The following is a 23,484-nucleotide window of genomic DNA, read 5'->3' on the forward strand; positions in this document are numbered from 1 at the left end:
AGAAAGTAGGTGATAAAGAAGTCTTGCTAAGATAATTTTCAAATCTTTCTTCAAACTTGGATTCACAGTGAATGGAATACTTTTGAGATTATCCACCAAACTCTTCCTCTTCATTATTATCCAAGTTTGAATTTGTAACTGGATCAGGAACTGGTTGCTATAATCCTGGACAGTTGGAGATTTTTCAATTCATCTAGACAGACCCCTTTTTAGTGGCCTCTCTCTTTGATTTTTTATTGTACTTTAACCAAGTTTCTATTACCACCTACCACGTTGTATTCTAATTGAAAGAATTTGCCTACTTGTCTCCTTTGAACTGGGAGCATCTCTAGGAGCATAATGTTATATTCATCTTTGTACCTTCAATGCCTGGCACAAAAATTAAATGCAAGCAGCAATTACAGGATTCAGGATTATTTACATAAAAAAAAAAAAACTCCCTTTCACATACAAGGTGTTTGCTACACCTGAAAGCACTTTATTTTTATTTAAAAAAAATTTTTTTAATGTTTTATTTACTTTTGATACAGAGAGAGACAGAGCATGAGACAGGGCGGGGTAGAGAGAGTAGGAGACCCAGAACCGGAAGCAGGCTGCAGGCTCTGAGCTAGCTGTCTGCACAGAGCCCGATGCGGGGCTCGAACTCACAAATGTGAGATCTGACCTGAGCCGAAGTCGGAGGCTCAACCGACTGAGCCACCCAGGCGTCCCCTGAAAGCACTTTAAAACACCTCCCCCACTCCACACAAACACATAACTGAGGCTAAATTTTCAGGACGCCTTCAACTGCTTAATCATTCATTCATTCACCAACACTATCGTAGGCACTGGGCTGGGTGTTAAAGATACAGAGATGAATGATACTCATCTTTGCTGTTGTTCAGGGACTAACAGAGAAAAAGCATGGCACCCCATTATCTTTCTTGAGAGCAAAGCTGCCCTTGAGAGGATCTAGATTTCTACCAGGCCTCACAGATCTTGTCAGACAACTGGTAGGAAATCAATGCGTATTTGCTGAATTAAGGTTGAGGGTGTGAGGGTATGGGTGGGGGCTGGGCACTCATTGTTGTAGCAAATGAAGTTTATAACCAAGAAAGGTGAAAATTGAAAATTCAGGTTTTCTTTTCTTCCCCCTCCCCCCAGTTTTATTTTTAAAAACCAATTTTTTCGGAAGCACCAATATTATTCCAGGGGTACATGCCACCAACATCCTGGCTAAAAACGGTGGTCCCCTAAAGTTGACCTGAAACGCAAAATAACATTTATTTATATTTGCACTACATGCATCCAAACGAGAGAATGAAAGTCCAGAGCAGCCAAAGATGGGCAAGTTTTAGGAATAACGGGGCCTCTGTGTTGAAGAGTCCGTAAACTGTGAGGTTGCAAAGAGCAGAGACCTCCTTGGCCATCAGAAGGTGACCTCCTCACGTGGGGAGGGAGAGAGCGTGAGCACACTTGAGCCCTTGTCCTTGAAGGGGATTGAGCGAGCCGAGGGGAGGGGTAGGCGGCGATCGGGTTTCCAATCACAATAGAGGAAACTAAGAGGCTGCAGAGAGTGTGGGCCCCGCCTCCTCCTCTCTCCTTGCGGATCTCGGGCAGAAGGAGACGCTTGCCGCTGACATTGTCTTCTTCGCGCGACTTTTACAGCCGTTTCTGCCTGGTAGGTTTCAGCCCAGGACCCCGAATCCTGGCTTAGGGACACCCGGGTGGGACGCTCAGAGGAGTCCTTGCGTAGCGACACTAGGGAGGAGGACCAAGAAGTCCTGCCGCTTTCTGGGGCCTTACGCCCTGAGCATCCGGACTGGGCCTTGGCTCAACCCCAGGGTTTGGGGCGGCTGGCCGTGCCTCCCTCTGCTGGGGAACAAGAAGGCAGCGAAGGGGCTGCCTTGAGCCCCAGGCCTTGTCTTCCCCACCCCACCCCCGCCCCCCCGCCGCCGCAGAGCTCGCCTCCAGCAGGTGCTGTATCAGGGCAGAGACTTGTTGCATTTGCGGCTGAAAGCTGGGTTCTGCCCGTCCTTGACCGGTTTATGGCGGCCGCATCTCCCCAAGTGCCTGCTGGCCGAGCCCGGACACGTGCTTGAGGAACCGGGGGCGGGAGCGGGAACCCGACTGCAGTGAGGGCTGGCTGCTCTCGAGCCTGGGTTTTGGAATCTACCAGCACGGCAATGGACAGATGTCCCTGTTCTTGCGGGGATAGGGGTGTAGGATGATCTGCACCCCAGTTTTCACCCGGCCACAGATCCAGGCCTTCCTGGAGATACAGGCCTGTTCTCTTTGGGCCTCTTTTCTTCGTGCTTCGGGTGGTTTGTTTACTCGGCCAGCTTTGGGTGCTGGGAGGAAGGAAAGGCTGGAATTTTCCCTAGAGACCTCCTGGGAGCTGTGTGGTTGCTGCCTTCCCTTGTGACCGATTGCTCTCCGGGTGCACGCGCGGGGAGGAAGACGTGGCCTGTGGGCGGCGAGCAACGCAAGCTGCAATTCGGGCCCGGGGAGAGTCGGCGGGGGAGCGCGGGAGAGCTGGCGCTTGTCTAGTGGGGGGAATTACATGGCAAAACATGGCTTTTTAGCCGGCTAACATTGAGGGGTGGCCTCCAAAGAGGATCTTTGTTCTTGAACTTAAGGCGCTAGTTCATTGGCTCATTTCTAATGATTATCTGCGCCGCGGGGGGGAGGGAGAATCTCCACCAGCGGAGGCGCTATCTTAGGTTGGGATGAAAAGGACCAAGAGTTGGAGATTCTACCCTTTTTCATTCTTTTTTATTTAAAAATCTTTAAGGTTTATTTATTTTTGAGAGAGCGAGCGATAAGAGAGAGAGCATGAGCAGGGGAGGGGCAGAGAGAGGGAAACAGAATCTGAAGCAGGCTCCAGAGCCCCACGTGGGGCTGAACCCACAAACCCACGAGATCACGACCTGAGCTGAAGTCCCAGGCTTAACTGACTGAGCCATCCAGGCGCCCCAGTCCTGTTTATCATTCTTTTTCTTTGCAGCCACCACTCACATCTTGGCACAGGCCTGCATATATGATAGAGAACATTTTCTTCTAATTTCTTATAATTCCTATTAAGGAAAAACCTTTAAAGCACTTTTCTCCAGCAAGATCTGAAAGAAAAATATGTACTGGCTTGAGTCTCTAAACTGTAGTTTCTGAAGTTTCCAAAATTAATTCAGGAGGTTTGTCTGAACAACTAATCTGTATATAGCAACCGTTTCTGGGTTTTTATTTTCCACCGCTTACTGGATTCTATATATAAGGATCTTAAGCCAGCTAACCAAAATAGACATAATGGAGAGTACCTAAGCATTTTGTGTCTCTGTTCAACAAGAAAAGATGCAGTATTCATCGGATTCTGTGCAAAATGCAGGATGTGTGTGAATTTCTTTGTACGGCCATCCATTTGTGGAGACAATCACACTAGGTTGACTATTTTTTCCTTAGCACCCTTGAGACAACTGCACATGTATTCTGCAAAATGATCAAAATTTAGTTCCTACAGATGGGGGGCAGTATTTTGGGGAGGAAAAATAGCTATAGAACAAAATAGTTGTTACATAATTGTCTCCAATTCAAGTACTTTATACCAACTTAAAGCCTTACCACCTCAATTACTTAACATATACAGTTACTAAACGAGGTGTTGTTCTTTAGTCCACTGCAGATGAGAAAAAAGGGGGGCGACTGGAAAGCAGGGCACAGTTTGAAATTGTGAAATAGGCACAGTGGATGTGACAGTCTAGCCTAAAAAGTGAAGAGAAAAATAAATAATGGGTTACAATTGTAAGTGCTTGTTACATTTGAAGAAAGGGCTTCCTTGTGATCTGTACCCTTTCTGTTTAAGAAGTCAGGACAGACTATTTTGTGTCCTAAGTTGCCATAGAAATGCGAAGTTTATTTCAGTTACTTTTGCCATTTTAGTTATCCAGAAAATACACCTGAGTATCTGATGTCACAGATAAATTTGGTGTTACCAAATGGAATGTTTTCCAACAGGTTTTCCTTCCCTCCTTTCATTCTTTCTCTCTCTCTTTTTTTTTTTTCTTTCATGCCTGGAAAGAAACCGATTCAAAGGCTGATATTCTCCTAATGTGACTCCCTGAAAGGAAAATTTATTAAATGTGTACCTACTTTGCAGTTAGCTTCCAACACTAAGTGGAATTGAGAGTAATACAGATTTTATGTAAACATTCATCACCCTTTTTCTATAACTGTATTTATTAAGTAAATATTATATATCCGACACACCGACAGGTTTTAAGTGAGACTTAAAGTAGAAGAACCAGTCCTTGTCTTCAAAGAGTGAGAATAACAACTAGCAGTAAATAGTATGCTCATGCCTGTCCATTAATTCTTTTAGACCAAGCTTACATATGGGTTAATATAGTTACATATAAATTTTTTATAGGGGAATGGAAACAAGTAGGCTATTTTAAATGGAAATATTCATGTTTTTCAGCCAATAAATGAAGAGCCACCAGACAAAATTGTTACAAGTTGTTAAATACTACCACAGAATCATAGGCTGAAGAGAAGAACCCAAGTTCTAAAGGCTTCATGGACGTTTTTGTTTTAATGAAATTCTCCATTAAGTGGGTTACATGGTTCTTTAAATAGATTTTATGTTGGAGAATATCATTAGGCTGGTTTTCCACAGTGCCATAGTTCAGAATTGCAACAGTAACATTTTATGGATTGTTCCCATCTGGGTTTCACATGTGGGTGTGTGTATAATGTTTTGATTCTTTTCTTGCAGGGCACAATGGCAACTCTTAAGGAAAAACTGATTGCACCAGTTGCAGAAGAAGAGTCAGCCGTGTCAAACAATAAGATCACTGTAGTGGGTGTTGGACAAGTTGGTATGGCATGTGCCATCAGCATTCTGGGAAAGGTACATTTTAAGAACACCATGTGTGATAATTTCACCTTCTGTATATAGTCTCTTTAGGCTTATCATGATTTAACTGTATCTTTAAAAGATTTTTCTTCCTGAACAATTTTAAATAAGTTATAGACATTATGACAGTTCACTTTTAAATACGTGAACATGTATTTACTGAAAATACTCTCCTTATATGACCACCATAGAATTACTACACTCAGGGACGTTAACATTGATACAATACTGTTATCTAATGCATAGTATTTAGAGTTAAAATTCTCCCATCTGTTTTATAGGTTCTTAGAGCTGTTTTAACCCCAATCCAAAATCATTTTATATAATTGACATGTCTCTTTATTCTTCTTTAGTCTGGAACTGTTACTTAGCTTTCTTTGTCTCTCGTGTCATTGACAATTTGTAGAGTGCAAGTCAGTTTTGTAGAATGCTCATCAATTTATGTTGGTCTGATATTTCCTTGTAATTAGGCTCAGGTTACATTTGGGGGTGGAGTTGTCACTAGGTGATGTCATCTTCTTGGGGCATCACACACACCAGGCATGTGATGATCGGCTAGTCTTATTACTGGTAGTGCCCAAGGTGCCCTCGTTTGAAGTGATGAGTACAAGATTTCTCCACTGCAGAGGTCCCTTTACCCTCTATAATTAGTAAATAATCTGCACAAGGACTTTGTGAGGTTATGGAAATAACCTTCTAAGTCCTTGAGAGTTCATTTCCTAATAGGACATAATAGAATAGAGAGACCATTCTCACATAATCAGTATGGTAATCGGCATCAGGAGATTTAACGCTGATGTCATACTGTAGCACCTTCCACCCTTGCAGACTTTTCCCTGTATACCTCCATGGACGTCTGGCTTCCCATATATATACCCCAGGTATTTCAAGCCATTGCTTTTTTCAGTCTCCAAGGACTTTTGAGGAAAGAGGCCTTTTCTTATTTACCTCACTGGATCGATTCCTTGATCTTTCTGAAGGCTGCCCTAAATGTAGGAACCCTGCCTCGCTAAGAAATGCTGCTTTGCCTTCAGTAGAGTACACTGTCTCTTTGTGTTATATCTGAAGGCTGCCTGAATAACCCTCACCAAGCAAGTTTCTGTTTGCGGAGTTTAAATTCTCAAGGAACAATTGCAGAAGCTATCAAAGGAATCAACTAAAATATGTAGTACATACCAATGCAGGTTTTCTTCTTTTACATTTTTCTAGCTAGTTCTGATTTGGTGCCTATTACTAGGATGGCTGTTTCCCAAATTACAGGGAATTTAAGCAATCACAGTTTAGTCCTCACTGTTCATGCCAGTTAAAATGAAAAATACTCCTAGGATGCCCAGGTGACTTAGTCGGTTAAGAGTCTGGCTTCAGCTCAGTTCATGATCTCACAGTTCGTGGGTTCAAGCCCTGCATCCAGTTCTGTGCTGACAGCTAGCTTAGAGCCTGGACCCTGCTTCAGATTCTGTGTCTCCCTCTCTCTCTGACCCTCCCCTCCTCGTACTGTTTCTGTCTCTCAAAAATAAATAAAAAACATTTAAAAAATTTTTAATGAAAAATATTATAGCTTACTTTTAAAACATTTATTGATTGGGTACTATATTGAAGGTGTTTTAATAAAAACCTTTGATTTAAACAACAACCTCAGAATGGGAGGTGTTCATATCCTGTTTTCAGAGGAGGTGGCTCAGGTGTAAAGAGATCAAGCAGCCGGCCCACAGTCAAAGAGCTGAGGTGGTAGAGGGGTGTTTTGTTTCTCATCTTTAAATTTTATTTAAAAATTTTTTAAGTAAACTCTACCTGCAACATGGGGCTCAAACTCAGGTCCCGAGATCAGAGTCCCATGGTGCACCGCTGGAGAAGGCAGGGTGCCCTGGTAGAGCTGTATTTTGAACCCAGGCTCTGAATTCTTGACCATAGTGTCTCCAGTTTCTTTTTATTTTATGCTAGGATTTAGGCAGTTAAAAATATAAAGGTATTAGTGAAACATGAGCTAAAGATTTTTCTTTTCCTCCTGCTAATCTCGAAATTTGGACTTTTTGGGAAAATGCATCTGAGTTATCATTCCATGAGAAGTACCTCTGGTTTTCCTTGCAGACTTAACATCCTTTTCAGTCAGTAGCTTGTGACTGTTTGCAGTTATGTAACACTTTGGCCCAGTTCAAGGGCTTGAGAGAACAGCCCTAGCTGCTAACACAGTAGGAATCTTCTAATTTCAGTGCTACAAAGGAGTGACTGTTTTATTCAAAGATCATTTTACTAATTAAAAATGTTTAAATCTTATTTTAGTGGGTGAGGATTAAAGTGCTTCAGAAGTATGATTCATAGTCAGTCAGGATTGTGCCTACTCTGTCAGGTGTTTCTATATGACTTCATTTACTCCTAAAAGCTGATGGGGCATTGCCATCTCTGTATTACAGTTGGAAAGGTAAGCCACTTGGTTAAGATCACAGAGATAGTAAGTTCCTGATCTGGTTTTGAGTCCGTCCCTGGATCCGTGTGCCTTACAGAGAATACACATTGCTTTCTCCCCAGGAAGTGAGCCAAGCTGGTGCCTCAGAGATAGAGAGGTGAGGAGGCCCACACCTTTGCTAGGCCTGAGAAGGCAACTGAGGCTCCCTAGTACAGTCCCATTGCTACGGAAACTCAAATTATTTTTTGCTTCTTTTCCCCACTCTCCCCATCTTCACTGCCTTTATATTAACCGTACTAAGCTTTGATAAAAATTGTAGCTCCTGTACTTGAACTTTCTGGCAGTTTCACAGGTCATAGGAGACAGGATACAGTTTTCAAAATCTGAGATTTCACAGAGCAAGGCGGTGGAGTGCACACACGCCTCCAGGGGGCGCCATTCACAGTCAGCACCTTTCCCATCTCCGAGTTTATCATTTACCGTCTGCCATCTTTCTCCAAAATACCACACTCATTTCTGTTTAATACCCTTTTCCAGGAGCCCCTGCGTGGCACAATCAGTTAAGTGTCCAACTGCTGCTCAGGTCATGATCTCACGGTTTGTGAGTTTGAGCCCCACATCAGGCTCTGTGCTGGCAGCTCAGAGCCTGGAGGCTGTTTGGATACTGTGTCTCCCTCTTTCTCTGCCCTTTCCTTCCCCACTCTCTCAAAAATGAACATTAAAAAGAGAGAGAGAAAAAAAAACCTTTTCCTTACGATTTCTGTCAACTGGAATGTTCTACCCTAGATCATTGGCACTGACTTCTTCCTTTTTGATGATAGCATGCGTTTGTAGGCTAGCAGTCCCTGACTATCCAATATCAACGTAACTTCCTTTCCAAAAACTTTATTTTATTTATTTATTTTTTAAATAATGATCCTAATTCATCAACTACTGTAAATTTTTTTTAACATTTATTTATTTTTGAGAGACAGACACAGAGCATGCATGAGGGAGGGAGAGAGAAAAAAGGAGACACAGAATCTGAAGCAGGTTCCAGGCTCTGAGCTGTCAGCACAGAGCCCGACGCAGGTTTTGAACTCACGAGCTGTGAGGTCATGACCTAAGTAGAAGTCAGCCACTTAACCAACTCAGCCACCCAGGCACCCCCACCCGTTTCCCAGAAACTTTAACATCACCCTGCCTTTTGGGTTTTTTTTTAAATTTTGTTTTATTTATTTTTGAGAAGAGAGAGAGAATTTGAGAGTGCCTGTGAGTAGGAACAGGGGAGTGGCAGAGAGAATCTAAAGCAGGTTCCCCATCATTGTGCGGGGAGGCTGGACCTTACCATGACCTGAGCTGAACGAGCCACCCAGGCATGCCTGCCTTATGGTCTTTATAACACTTCACCCACTGTTAGAAATCATTTTAAATTGTTTAATTCCTATTCCCGTTCTGAGATATTCCGTGAGAGAAGCGACTTTGCTGAATTTGTTCATTGCTGTGGTCCTGATTAGTAGCATAATGTCTGACACATTTAGTAATAAGTATGTATGACCCAAAAATGTTTCTGCTATTCCTAGTAGTCGCATTTTGTCAAGTTTTTATCATAGCTTTTCCTTTTCCATGGCTTCTATTACCAAGTAGGACTCCTGCCCTACTACCAGTCACAGGCTCTGCATGTTAGCTGCTACAGGGAGGCTCTGCATCTCGACTGCATAATGTTGTCAGGGTCTTGCAGAGCTTCCATTCCGTGCATGGTTAACAGAAACCCTCAGGGTCCAGCTGCCTTGGAGTATCTGTCCTTACTTACAGTCAGCGCGCCATGTTCTTGTGGTACAGCTACAGCCTGGCAAGTCTCCTAGGAGCAATGGAATTACAGGACAATTGTCAAGTAGTTTTAAGAGAACAGGGATTGGCTTAAAAGTAGGACATCATTAAAACTTGGTACTTGTACAAGAACAGACCGATGAATAGAATAGACTGAAAGCCCAGAAAAAGGCCCAACCCGTGTTTACTAATATAATAGAAGTGGCATTCCACAAATTAGTGAATAAATGGTGCTTGTCCATTTAATTCATTATTTGGAAAAAGTTATACCTTTTCCTCCACAAAATTTCATACAGATTAAACACTTGAATATTAAAATGCAACCATCAAATACCGAGGCATTGGTGGCATGTAATTTATTGGCTAAGAAGATCAAGAGGCAAATATGGCCACCTCTGGCCCACACAGGACTTTAGATTAAAAGGTATTTTTGTTGTATGTTAAACAAAGGGTCAGGTTCAACAGTAATGTTCTTGTCTTCTACCTGACCAGTTCCTTAATAAGACTATTGCTTTCACAATTAAGCCTTGCTATTTTAAACTATTTTAAATATGAATTCATAGGCTTTACAATACAGGTATTCCCTGCTTTTTGAAAGCTCCTGTTCTACCATTTTGCTTTTGTTGAAAGACCTCCACTAGTAGCTGTTTCTGCTAACCAAGCATAAAATCCCAAAAGGATTTTCCCTTTTACCTCAAAAAGGTAAAAAGCCAAAAGCAGTCAGTTTATTTTGTTACAGAGGCAACACATAAGACAGTGAGCGGCCCCACCAAGTCCTTCTCTGGGAACCACACCACACCCACTCAGCATCTCAGCATCAAGCTGTCACAGCTTTGAACTGAACATCTATGCTTTACCTCAATTTAATTTTGTGCATTTGAGCAAGATGTCCTGAGGTATCAGTAAAAGTGTAAGAGAGGCTCTTTTGGGATCTGAGAATTCTCAAAATTTTTCCATGTAAATTAATGGTAATTGGGTCTGTTTTATGCTATTCCTGCTTACAAATGTGTTGATGGGAACATTCTCCTTTAGGACAGTGGGGGAAACCTGTGTATGAACACAGAAGGAGATTTATTTCAGTCAAACAAGTGTCAATACTTAGTCACACATCTTCTGTTTTGCCTGCTCCCACACTTGGAGGATATTCAGATGTGTAGATGCAGCTAAATTCAGTGCTACGATTATTTTTTTCAAGTGTTGCATCTCTTCCTTCCTTGCCAGCTGAGGATGCGCTTCTCAGCCAATTCTCTACACCCACTGGCTGAAACAAAAGACAGGATCTGAGATCCTATAACATCCTTTTCCACTTAAGCCCCAAATTGTTTTGCCATGCTGGCCTTAGCAGCACACATGTGCTGTTACTAAAATAAAAGTGATATTCTAAGTGCTCAGTACCTTGACAGAACATGATGGCTATTAGTAAGTTATGGTATATTAATTTAAGGTTTAAAAAACACAAATGAGGGTTTGTGGGACTTTGTCAGAGGCTGTAGAGGAACAAAACAGTTTAAGAAGTACCAAAACCTGTTTTTAAATAAAACTTGCTGACAATCAATGCCAGTATTTGATTTATGGGGAAATGAGAAAATAGTTACTCAGCAATCCCCAATTCACAAAATGGTTACTTCATAAATTTGCAAGTAAATCTGTTGCTTGGAATTAACACATTGGGAAGCTCAAGTCTCAGAAGCCTTCACAAGCAAGCCTATTGTAGCTTGCTTCTTGAGGTTAGCAACCCACTGAGATTCTAGAGACTGGAGGGTGCTCATTCGTTGGCTCCTGCAGGGAGCAGGACCTGCTTTGACTGGCAAGCTAAAGTAGGTCAAGTTTTCTTACTGGCTTCTCCCTCTGCTGGCCAGTGTCCTCCAGACACCCCGAGTTCCACCCTAGACTACTCTGCTTTTCCCTTCAGAATGCCTTCTGAGCCCAATTATGTACCCTTTTTGCTACCAACACCCCTCTCCTTTATATCTGATGATGCTATCCTTAGAAGCAGTATCCACATTTTTAAGTGGGCTTCAGTCTTAATATATCATATTAAGCTAATTCTTTTGCTAACAGACCTGAAGACAGTAAATGCAAGGACTGTAGTGAATTTCAGTGGGAGGGATAACTACTTTTTACAAAGGTTTCACAAATTATGTGTTTCCATAGATCATGGAATTTGAAAGCTGAAAGGTTGTTTGATACATGTAGACTGACAACCTCCTCCCCCCGCTTACTTCTTGAAGAAGAGATCAAGTTCTTGCTAAAGTAAATATCATACATGATTGATAAAGGGATAACCTAAGGCTTTGTTTTCTCCCATTCTTCATGTAAAGATATAGAGAACATAGAAACATAAAACATGTTACATATAAATCATTTTATGAAATACAAAATTATGACACCAGATCAAGATTAGATAGGGTATTTGTTGATTTAGACTTTTATTTTGAATGAGTGACAGAGGATGACAGTTGGAATAGAAAACAAGAGAGCTTAGAGAATGGGGAACGTTGGGTTGATCACAGGAGAATCTGCTAGTCCTGGACACTCCCCCTCCTCCCCATTCAAAGGATGCCTCTTCCTTTCCCCATCAAGACAGTCAGGTTGGTTTAAGCCGACCTGAGGAGTTCAGGCTTCAATCAGGGCTTCAAATCCTACTTTATGATCAAACTGTTGATGGTTTAAACCAAATCTGCCCTCCAAAAAACACTCCAAACTGGAAATGACTTCAGGGATCGACACTGGCGAAGGTTGTTTCTGGGTCTGGGTGAATCTTCACCACCCTTTATTAATGAAGAGTCTTGTATATCCTAAGACCACTGCTAAACTGTTGGTTTCATGAGGAATCTTTGTCTACATATTTTTAAAGTGATTTGTATCATGGTAATTGGATCCTAGTTGAGTACTAGCAGGTAAGATTTAGAAAAAGCAGTGTTTTAAATCTTAATAATTCATTATTCAAGACTCTCGTGCAGTTTAAAAAACACACCTAACTCTATGATAAAATTTGCAAGGTTTTTAGACAGCTGGTACTTAGCCATTTAAAGGGTCTCTGTTGGATTTGTGAGCTGAGGTGCCCTAGAGTGGCTTAGGGTACTAACACTTGTTCTTGTGTTTCTAGTCTCTGGCTGATGAACTTGCCCTTGTGGATGTTTTGGAAGATAAACTCAAAGGAGAAATGATGGATCTGCAACATGGGAGCTTATTTCTTCAGACACCTAAAATTGTGGCTGATAAAGGTAGTTACATTTCATGCCCAGAGTGATCTAATAATAGATGCCCTCACTCTGATATAAAATTACTCTTCCATCCTGGTGAGTCTAGCATTGGCAGCTTCCCTTTCCTTCTCAGTTCAATTCATCCTCAGGGACAAATGCAGGTATTACCTCTAGGAATGCTTCCCACATGACTTCCACACATTTGATGCATAACATTTTAGAAAATTGTGTCATAATGCTTATGTGTATCCAAGAACAGGAATGTTTTACACCCCCCCCAAAATATGTGCACAAAATAATTGGAGTGCTTTGAGGAAACCAAATAAAATAAATATTCTGTGCCTGTTAGAGGTTAGCATGTTTATGCAATGATATTGCCACCATAGCTGTATCTAAAGATAGAAATGTGGGCCTCAAAATCAGGTCTACTACTACTAACAGCTGTTACTCATTGAATTACTAGTGTCTGGGTACTGTGAATTTTCTGAATATCACATTTTACCTCTTATTACCTTCCTGTTATGGGAGGAAACAGATAAAAAATATTACTAGTTTTCAAAAGTCACATAGCAATACAGTTTATGATATGACTTAATCATAGCTCTTGAATCTAATGATCACATCAGGTCAAAATGTCTATATTTTGGAAAGTGTGGCATACTTCCTTGAGGAAAAAAATGTTCTTCCTTGAGGAAAAAATTGCTAAAAGTAAATAGGCTTTTTTAAAATACTGAGTATTAGAAATTTGTTTCCAGCCAAGGACAAATTAGTTTTGTGCCTTCCTTCCTTCCCCTTCATAGATTGAATTAATATTATAAGCCTAGAAGTGTCCTTAAGTCCCTTTTTTTGTTGTTGGAGGGCTGCCTGTTGAACTTTGGACTCACTGTTCCTGTTTTATCGAATTACTAGCAATCTAATATTCTCTAAAGTCAACAGCATTTTGAATTTGTTAGCCAGAAACATAATTTAAGGCCTTCTTTATTTCCCTGGTCCATTCTCTGAGCCAGCTGGATGGCTTCTACGTAGCTCAAAGAGGAAGAAGCCATTTCTCCTGAGCATCGGATATTTCTCCTGAGCATCCTTATGCATACATAATTCTTCCATAAGTAATTCTTACAGTATGTAATTCTTATGTGTCCTAGAAGCTTCTATATGTTTAGGTTTCTAGAGTGTCTTATAAGATATATTTTGATCAAGAGTTGTATTTAAAGTACGTTCTTTTTCCCCCCTCTCCTTCAAGATTACTCTGTGACCGCCAATTCTAAGATTGTGGTGGTAACTGCGGGAGTCCGCCAGCAGGAGGGAGAGAGCCGCCTCAACCTGGTGCAGAGGAATGTTAATGTCTTCAAATTCATTATTCCTCAGATAGTCAAGTACAGTCCCGACTGTATCATAATTGTGGTCTCCAATCCAGGTATTTTATTACAGTGATGTTTTTAGGTTCATTTCTGTTAAGTTTGTATCAAGGTTTTGTTTTATTTTGGTTTTTGGCTTCAAAAAATATGTTCTAGTATTTAACTAGCAGAAGCAGTTCTTGAAGCAATTCTTGTGTCTTCTGTTATTGGCCACAAAAGACTAGTGTTTTCAAAACAAATGGCAGAGTCCCAGGCCAAATGTTTAAAACTGTGAGAAGAGTTCTGTATAAAACAGTTGCATCTGTTTCTTTCATCAGAGTTTTTTCAGAGTCTAGAAGCTTTTTTCTAGGAAGATTATCCTGGGATGTGTAATGAAGCATTGAAGTGTGGCTTCAATTTGTAAGAAACATTTTAGCATATTTGACCTTCTGCTGGCCAAAAAGTGTATTCTAGCGGTGTTGAATTTGAGAATAGCTTAAAAGCCATTAGTCTATTTTAAAGATAGAAATAGACTGTCTTGATGGACAAATACATGCTAATGCCAAATGTTACTTGCTTTTTTCACTAAATTAACATTTGCAGAATAAATGTTAAAGCTTCTGATTAGAAAAAATTGCGTTGTTTCATCTAAATAGTCAGAATCCACTCTTCTATTTCACACTTGTGTCTATAATTTGCCACCAAACGTACTGTTTATCGGTGAGCATAGTAGATACATTGATAAAGTGATAAAACCATTGGTCTCTGACACTTCACATAGAGAAAGATTGTGAATCAGAACCAGGGGAATTCTTATGGTTTATGGAATATTGAGACTTGGGAACCAGCGAGGATAAAGATTCTTAGTATTATTGTCTGCAATCCTGTATTGCAGGTTACTAAATAGCTCACTCTTAAATATGAAACTTGTTTTGAGTACATAGTGGCAGACAGACTTGGAACAAGAGTGGCAGATGGGAAGTTGCTGCATCCGGTGCCTAATGCAGACATTATTAACTGGTTATACAACTTTCCAGGTATAGCTCCAAAGTCTTAACTCTCCAGAAAGTCACTCCCACTGAACCAAAGTTGCCATGGAAGACTTTATAATATCCTGTCCAAAATGACCCTAAAATATCATAACAAGTGTCTATATATGTGTGGAGGTGGAGACTGCAAGATTAACCTCTTGCCTTTCTTGTGTGCACATTTCCTCCTTTTAACAGCTTAGCCTGTCAGTGCGTGCTGTGATCCTGTCTAGACCAACAAGTTTTATTCTACAAAGTCTCAGGGCTGTGCCACCTCAGAATAAAGGTTCTTTCCTAGATATCCTTTCATAAATACTACAAAATGTAAATCCCTTGTACAACCACAATTGCTTATTGACTGGTATCTTATGCCCAGGAAAATGTATAGTGGTATGGCTTAGTAACTTAGTAACCCATGGTTTTGGGGTTATGATGACATATATTACCATCATGGAACATTACAATCAGAAGACATTTATGTGACGATCTGGTTCTCTCTTACTTCCATTATCCCTCAACTCTGTAAACTCAAAGTGTTCACATCTTTCTGGCCACATCTCATTTGAAGGCTGGAAAAGTTGGGGAGGAGGAAGCTAGGACCCCTGTTAATTGATGTAGCAGTTGAAATCAGTTTTGACTTAGTCACGTATTTTTTTAAACCTTTTAGTGGATATTCTTACATATGTTACCTGGAAGCTAAGTGGACTGCCCAAGCACCGTGTGATTGGAAGCGGGTGTAATCTGGATTCTGCTAGATTTCGCTATCTTATGGCTGAAAAACTTGGCATTCATCCCAGCAGCTGCCATGGATGGATTTTGGGAGAACATGGCGACTCAAGTGGTAAATTAAAAATCCATAATATTCTTGTGTACTTATGATATTATTCTTCCCATTCTGAATTTTTCGTTTTTCAGTTTAATTTTTCTATTATTTTCCATACTTCATGTTACAAATAATTAATTTGTGGGAGAATACTTTGATAGTGGCTAGGTAAATATGTATACGTTCCTTATCAGTTTTTTGCCTGCTAAGTTTAATAATATTCATTGATAATTCTTTATTAAATAAATTGTTACTCTGATAGTTGTCAGACACAATATTCAATCATTTCTTCTCTATTTATTGTGTTCTGTAAAAGAAAGCTTTATCTTCCCCAGTTATGTATTTATTTATATCAATGTGGATTCACATTTTTGTTTTATTCCACAAATGTTCTTTTGCTGACATTGTAATGCAGAAATTGTCCCAGATTGGACAAGTAGCAGGTTCTTCAAACTGGCTCCTGTGTCTTTTTGACATATCCGAGCATTTTTTGAGCCCTTCCCTGTTTCTGGAACAGTAAAGTACACCATTTGGCTTTATACTTATTGGTGCTATACCTCCCTGTTCCCTGCATGAGCCCTGTTTCTTTCTAAGAGGAATGGTGTTTAGAAACCAAGATCTCCTAGGTTTGCTTATGATCCTGGTATATCTCTGCTTCTAGGTCCTTTCAGTGGCAGAGGTATTATAGCCATCATCTTTATTGAAGGGGGAATAAATGGGTAACAAAAGCTTCTACATAACTAGTATCTACTATTCTATAGTGTAAAATAAATCTTGCTTTAAATTAAATCTGATTTTGGGGCACCTGGTTGGCTTAGTTGGTAGAGTATCCAACTCTTGATCTCAGGGTCATGAGTTCAAGCTCCATGTTGGGCATGGAGCCTATTTTGAAAAAAAATAAAGAAAGAAAATAAATGAAATCTAATTTTTAATAAGCCATTAATAACTATCATTTAAGTAGTAAGAGACCATTTGGTAAATATCTCAAATATTTTCTTTAGCAACTTAAATAAAATTGTTAGACATAAATTAATCATTGTAAAAAGACCAACATTAAAGTTACATTGCACCCCATTTCTTTAACAATGCTTTGTTTTGAAACAGTTAAAAAAAACCATTCCTTTAGGATAATATTTCTCTTTTCGTTTAAGTTAATATTTCTGTTCCCTGGGGCACAGAGATATTAAGTAAATGGGGCTGGCTCAGTCAGAAGAGCATGCAACTCTTGATCTCAGGGTCATGAGTGCAGCCCTGCGTTGAGCTACACTCTAAGTGTGGTGCCTGCCTAATATATATATAAAATAAAAAATAGGAGCACCAGGGCGGCTCAGTTAAGTGTCCGACTCTTGGTTTCAGCTTCAGTCATGATCTCACGGCTCGTGAGTTTGAGCCCCACATCCGGCTCTGCACTGACAGTGCAGAGCCTGCTTAGGATTCTTTCTCTCTCTTTGTCCCTCCCCTGCTCACTTTCTCTGTCTCACTCAAAATAAATAAACAAAAATGTTTTTAATTAAAAATTTAAAAAGTAATAAAATAAAATTTAAAAATAAACTTAGAACATTTTTAAATGAATTGATATTTCTATTCCAAAGTTTTATGTAAAAACATTAATGAACAATTCGAATTGTTTAACTTTTAAGAAGGCTATTTAATAAACCAAAATACATTGTATAGGCTAATGGTGTAAAACTGTAATTAGCCACAACACTTTAATATTGATGATAGTCTTTATTTTACTAAATTCATATCTGCCCTACATATGCAAGGAACTATTTTCTCCCTAAATAGTTAAGGTGTAAGTTTTCTTTTGAATTTAATAAGAGTATAATGTGACTTTAGTACAGCATTTGCTTTGGTATAGTAATTTGGTCTTGTGACTATTGTATTTGTGCTTTTTTATATAATCATGCTAATTATTATTCATGCACATGTGCCATTTCATTCAAGAGTTCCTAATATCCAAGGATTTGCTTGAATTTATATCCTTTATTTTAAAAATCTCACAATGTCTAGTGTACAGTGAAAATTCAATCAATGCTAGTTATTATTACTGTGTAGTTATTAGAACCACAGATCTAGAAATGATAGTACATGTCCTACAGTTTAAGGCTTGCATCATCATGAAGAAGAAAATGAGGCAAAACAGGCACAGTGGCTTGTTAAAGATCTTCAGCTAGTTAGTGGCAGAGCTGCAAGTAGAATCATGTCTTCTGACCCCTATCCAGTCTTCTATTCACTCATCACTGTCATTTTTTCCAAAACCCTTTTCTTTCTATTTCCACAGTGGGCCTGTATTGTGTACAACCCTCGCATTGATTATGTAGATTTCATAGTTTCATCAGAAGCCATGAAAGTACCTTAGTTTCCTCCATAATTAGCTTGAATTCACAGAAATTGTGGACTTACAAGGAGGTCTTATTTGACCATGGACAGCTTTGCCCTTTCATAGTCAGTTTTAGCCATACTAGACTTTCCAAGGTCTTATTTTTCAAGGTCTATGTCCAATGCCTATTTTTTTCAGTCCCCCTCTTTAATGTTTGTTTTTGAGAGAGTGAAAGAGCATGAACAGGGGGAGGGGCAGAGAGGGGGGGGGGTGACAGAGGATCCGAGGTGGGCTCTACACTGACAGCAGAGAGCCAGATGTGGGGCTCGAACTCCCAAACTATGAAATCATGACCTGAGCCAAAGTCAGATGCTCAACCAACTGAGCCACCTAGGCACCCCCTTTGCAGCCCTTTCTGATAACCTTTTCCCCCTAAATTAAGTAGACTGTTATGTTTTATTATCCTTTCTCCATATTTCCATGATAACTCATCCCATTACTTTCCTTTCCTTTGCCTGTTTCTCCCAGTAAATTCTGAACTTGTCCACAGCAAGAACATGTCCTTATTCATTTTTGTACATCTACATCTTTAATATGTAATTTTATCTGGGTAGAAGGTAAGGCTGGCACAGGTAAGGGTGTTCTTATGCATCAAGCCCTCCAAAGGATGTAGTCAGTCACTGACCTTTGCTGTGCCTCCTCCAGAGGCATTCTGGAAAGGGCTGTTTGATCCAGTTAAGACCAGAAAAATTCACCATGGTTACATGGAATTTCTTTCAAGGGATGGGCTAAACTTGAGAATGAAAAGATAATTAGAGTATATTTGGACCTTATTATAAAACATTTTTTTAACTTTGCTCCATAAGAAAGTGTTTATCCTTTTTTTTCCAGTGGCTGTGTGGAGTGGAGTGAATGTGGCTGGCGTTTCTCTCCAGGAACTGAATCCAGAAATGGGAACGGACAATGACAGTGAAAATTGGAAAGAAGTGCATAAGATGGTGGTTGAAAGGTAAGTGGAAGGGGGTTGATTTAAGATGGTTAATTTCATCTTTATTCAGATAAAATTGTAAACCGTTTCCATGGCTGCCTGCTCAGGTAAACTTAGTGGAGTAAATATGGCCCTTGTCTTCTAAAACAGACAAGACTGACATTACTGGTCAAGGCTGCCATGTAAGTCCCCCTAGGGAAAGTAAATTATTTTTCTGGAGAAATTATGTTGTATAGGGAAGAAGAGCAAAATGTGGAATTAACAAGTGAGAAGGGAGAAAGGTTTTCAGTTTGTCTGTTATAAGGTTGACTTATTTAGAACCTGGACACTGCCTACAATGAATACTTGGTGTTTGATTGCTAAAAGTATGAAAGCTATGCTATATTTACCTTTCCACACTCAACTAAAGAGGTCTCCCTCTTTTCTCTTCTCTCTCTCTCTTTTACTAACCATCTTCCCTTCTGTGACCTTCATGCTTATAAAGTAAAATTACGGTCATTTTGGAATAGAATAAAGGATATGGGCTTGAATTCAAATCATGACACTTGGTACTAACTATATAGTCTTGCAGAAGCCACTTAACTCTGAAGTTAAATCTCAGTTTTGTCCCCTGTAAAGTCATATGGTAATAGAATTTTAAAAATTGAGTTACAAACACATATATAACACTGATGAGCATTTAATAAACGTTGGCTATTATTATTTGTGGAGAATTGTTACAAGACTTTCTCAAACATGGAATTGTTTCGTTTAGTTTAAGTGTAATGATATTTCCCCCCTGGAATTTGACCTGTGAATGGAGGGAAAAAATTGTTTAAAAATATGAAGGGGTCCTCAGCATATCAGTTAACTTAATACCTTTATTTGACAAGTGAGAAAACTGGGGCTCACCAAGGTAATGTAACTTGCACAAGGTCTTCTAGCCAGTAATTGCATTAAATCCCAGTTGCTCAATTCTAATTTTGTTTACTCCTACTTCACCACATCCCGGGCCATTGTGAGTTTCAAGGTGTAAAATTTATGCTCAGAAAAGTTGTCAAGCAAGGTATTGTTTCACTTTGCGGTTACATTAATTAGTCATAGTATTCTAGGCGACAGTAAGTGGGACCTCAAAATCAAAGTGTATTCTGTCCTTGGAATGTGGTGTCCTTTTATTTTTGTTGTTTCCTCATTTTCTTAATAACTTTGGGAATATTTATGTTTATGAATATGAAAAGTTGTTGGAAAACTATTTATACCACTGTGACTATAATTATTCATGCATACAATAAACTATTTAAATTTATCAAAACATTCATATAAGCACCTACTAGGTAGTGTTTATGACTTTAAACATCTTTACATATACATTAAGTCATTAACAAACTTGTTAAATAGATACCATTGTTATCTTCATTTTGTCGAAGAGGACAAAGAAATCATAAGGGTTTACTAAAGATTGCACAGTTAATAAGAGACAGAGAAGAAGTGAAATACAAAGAGTTCAGTTTCAGTAGTTATTAAGTCTGATTTTAATAATCTCTTTATGATTCCTTCTTTTCTTAGTGCCTATGAAGTCATCAAACTAAAAGGATATACCAACTGGGCTATTGGATTAAGTGTGGCTGATCTCATTGAATCCATGCTGAAAAATTTATCCAGGATTCATCCAGTGTCAACAATGGTGAAGGTAAGAGAAACTGTTAGAAACATATTATAATTTTCGTATTGTATTCTATGAATAGACTTATTTAAAGAAGGACAAGACAGTTCCAGTCTAGTTTTTTCTGAATCGCAAAGTTTTATGGAAATTTCTCCTTTTTTTTCTCCCTTGTTATTAAATATTAACTCTGACTCTTTTTTGACACGTTTCTCAAAATGTATAATTTTATTTCAAGTTGACATATTAATCTTTACATTGCCTTTGCAGGATCTGATACCTTAACAAATTTAATTCAGTTTAAAAGCTATGAAACACTTAAGTATAAAATTATTATTTTTCAATAAAACTAAGATTATATTAAAACATTATGTGATTTAACTGATTTCATTTTCCAAAAGTCAATGGCAGAGGTGAAAACGTAAAAGGAAAATGCAGTAGATTAAAGGAAACATGCAAAAGAGAAAGAAATAGAAGTATTTGGTGGTAAAATGTGGTGTCAGGTGTTTGTGGTTTTTTAAGTCCTATAACAAAACTTTAAAAAGTATGGCAAAATTCAGATAACTCCACTCAGACTTGGAGTGTGTGTTTGGAGTTTCTTATTTATCTCTACTTTGATGTATGTACAAAAATTGGGTTTTTTTCTTTTTTAAATGTTTATTTATTTATTTTGAGAGAGAGAAAGAAACAAAGTATAAGCAGAGGAGGGGCAGAGAGGGAGAGAGAACCCCAAGCAGACTCCATGTCACCAGTGCAGAGCCCGACACAAGGCTCCATCTCAAAAACTGTGAGATCATGACTTGAGTTGAAGTCAAGAGTCAGATGCTTAACTGACTGAGCCACCCAAGGGCCCCGTGGATACAAAAATTTTGGAATAAAAAGTTTAAAAAATAGGGGCACCGGCTGGCTCGTTAGAAAGCATGTGACTCTTAATCTTGGGATTGTGAGTTCAAACCCCATGTTGGGTGTAGAGATTAAATAAATAAACTTTTGTTTTTATTTATTTATTTATTTTAAATTTATTTTTGAGACAGAGAGAGACAGAGCATGAGCAAGGAGGGGCAGAGAGAGAGGGAGACACAGAATCGGAAGCAGGCTCCAGGCTCTGAGCTGTCAGCACAGAGCCTGATGCAGGGCTCGAATCCACGAACCATGAGATCATGACCTGAGCCAAAGTTGGAGGCCCAACCGACTGAGCCACCTAGGCGCCCCACATAAATAAACTTTAAAAAATGTTTACAAATATGTAAAAGTAACTTGTTTAATATAGTTAAATAATTAAGTTAGTTATATGGTTAAATTGACCCTGTGAATAAATTGATTGCTTTATAGAAACTGGTCAAGTGCTTTGGAAATTGTACTGTATTTTTAGCAGCTCTTGGATGGTGCAGAAATCTTTCCTTTTGGTGGCTTCCAACTACTTGTTCTGGGCTTGTTGGTTAGCTATCATCTGAAATTCCTTCCTAAAGAATTTTTTAAAAATTAGGATTTCATGAAAAGCAGCCCATTAAGAAACACATTAATATGAAGACTTATATACAAAACTTTATTCAAGTGTATGTAAGCAGAAAGAGGTGTGTCAATAAGTTTAATAGAGTACTTATTACTTTCATAGAACTTCTAGTTTTATCCTCTATTTTGTATATTCTGTGTATAAAATCAAATTCAAAATTATTTAGAATGGGTCTGTAAGTGTTGGAAATTAAAGAATGAGCTTGTGCTTATTTCAATTGCTACGTTTCTTTCTGTTTAAACATAGGATCTGGGATCATTCTTGTCCATGGTTTCATTTCCTAATCTGTATTTTTCCTGTTGTGGCAGGGGATGTATGGCATTGAGAACGAAGTCTTCCTGAGCCTTCCGTGCATCCTGAATGCTCGGGGATTAACCAGTGTCATCAACCAGAAGCTGAAGGACGATGAGGTCGCTCAGCTCAAGAAAAGTGCAGATACTCTGTGGGACATCCAGAAGGACCTAAAAGACCTGTGACTCCTGGCTCCTAAGCTGTAGAGATTTAAAACGACAATGTGATTAACCGTGAGCCTTTAGTTTTTCATCCATCTACATGGATCGCAGTTTGCTATTATCCTCCTAAATATGTGAATCTGGGCTCACAGAATCAACGCCCATGCTTGGTTTAGTGCTTGCAATGTGAGCCCTTGAACAAATAAAATTAACTATCATAGTGTGCTTCTGTTTCTGGGATTCTTTCTTTAGTGACTTCTGAAAGATTTCAGTCAATATTTCAAATAATTCTCCCCCCCTCATAAAATTTCCTGTTTGATCTTCTCAATTTCATTTTCTATATTTGTCGGTCCAAACAGCATGTTCTTTGTATGTGCCATGATTTTGTTATTGTTGTCTTGAGAATATGATTACCCCTTTATTTTTAAAGACATAAATTTTTTTACAGCAATTTTAAGTTTACAACAAAATTGAGAGGAAGGTACAGTGATTTCCCACATACCACTTGCTTCCACACATGCGGGCTGTGGTTTCGACATCATTCACCAGAGTGGTGCATTTGCTGCAGTCCGTGAAACAGCATCGACATGTCATCAGTAGTTTCCATTTTAAGGCTACAAGTGAAGGAGGAACTAGAGCCAATGGAGAGCATTTATAAGGAAGTCCATTTTAATTCTCTAAAAAGAAGATCCTCTAAAACAGGTTTTCTAACCTTGAAATTAGTTTTCTTGGAGTTAGTTCCTTTTGATAATGAAGAAAAATGAAAGTTTGGGCTGAATTATCCAGATCCTTTCACCTGGGACACGGTATATATAATATGGGAGTTAAGAGGGGGACTTGAGGCAGATTTCCTTTAACAAAGAGTTTCCAACTTACATATAATATAGAGGGGTTAATAGGTAGTGTTTAAAGTAAGGAACTTATCAGATAAACCTGGGTTTCAATGCAGGTTCAACCGTTGATTTGGGGCAAGTTACCTACTTAACCACTCCCAAGACTCAATTTTCTCACCTATGAAGTACTGATAACAATGATACCTCTTCAATGAATGTTGTGTAAAGTAAATGAGAAAATATA

At 39.1% G+C, this 23,484-nt stretch overlaps 1 protein-coding gene across 1 annotated transcript; it reads left to right on the forward strand.

The window, feature by feature from the left end:
* The first annotated feature begins 1,552 nt into the window (after window positions 1-1,552).
* Window positions 1,553-22,632, forward strand: LDHB (lactate dehydrogenase B). Its single transcript, XM_029955100.1, has 8 exons — window positions 1,553-1,660; window positions 4,748-4,882; window positions 12,211-12,328; window positions 13,548-13,721; window positions 15,337-15,510; window positions 18,707-18,824; window positions 20,349-20,472; window positions 22,264-22,632. The coding sequence occupies exons 2-8, from the start codon at window positions 4,754-4,756 to the stop codon at window positions 22,429-22,431; spliced, it is 1,005 nt and encodes a 334-aa protein (XP_029810960.1). The 5' UTR covers window positions 1,553-1,660; window positions 4,748-4,753; the 3' UTR covers window positions 22,432-22,632.
* The last annotated feature ends 852 nt before the right edge of the window (window positions 22,633-23,484 follow it).

Source organism: Suricata suricatta, chromosome 10, assembly GCF_006229205.1.
Source record: "Suricata suricatta isolate VVHF042 chromosome 10, meerkat_22Aug2017_6uvM2_HiC, whole genome shotgun sequence".
Lineage (NCBI taxonomy): Eukaryota > Metazoa > Chordata > Mammalia > Carnivora > Herpestidae > Suricata > Suricata suricatta.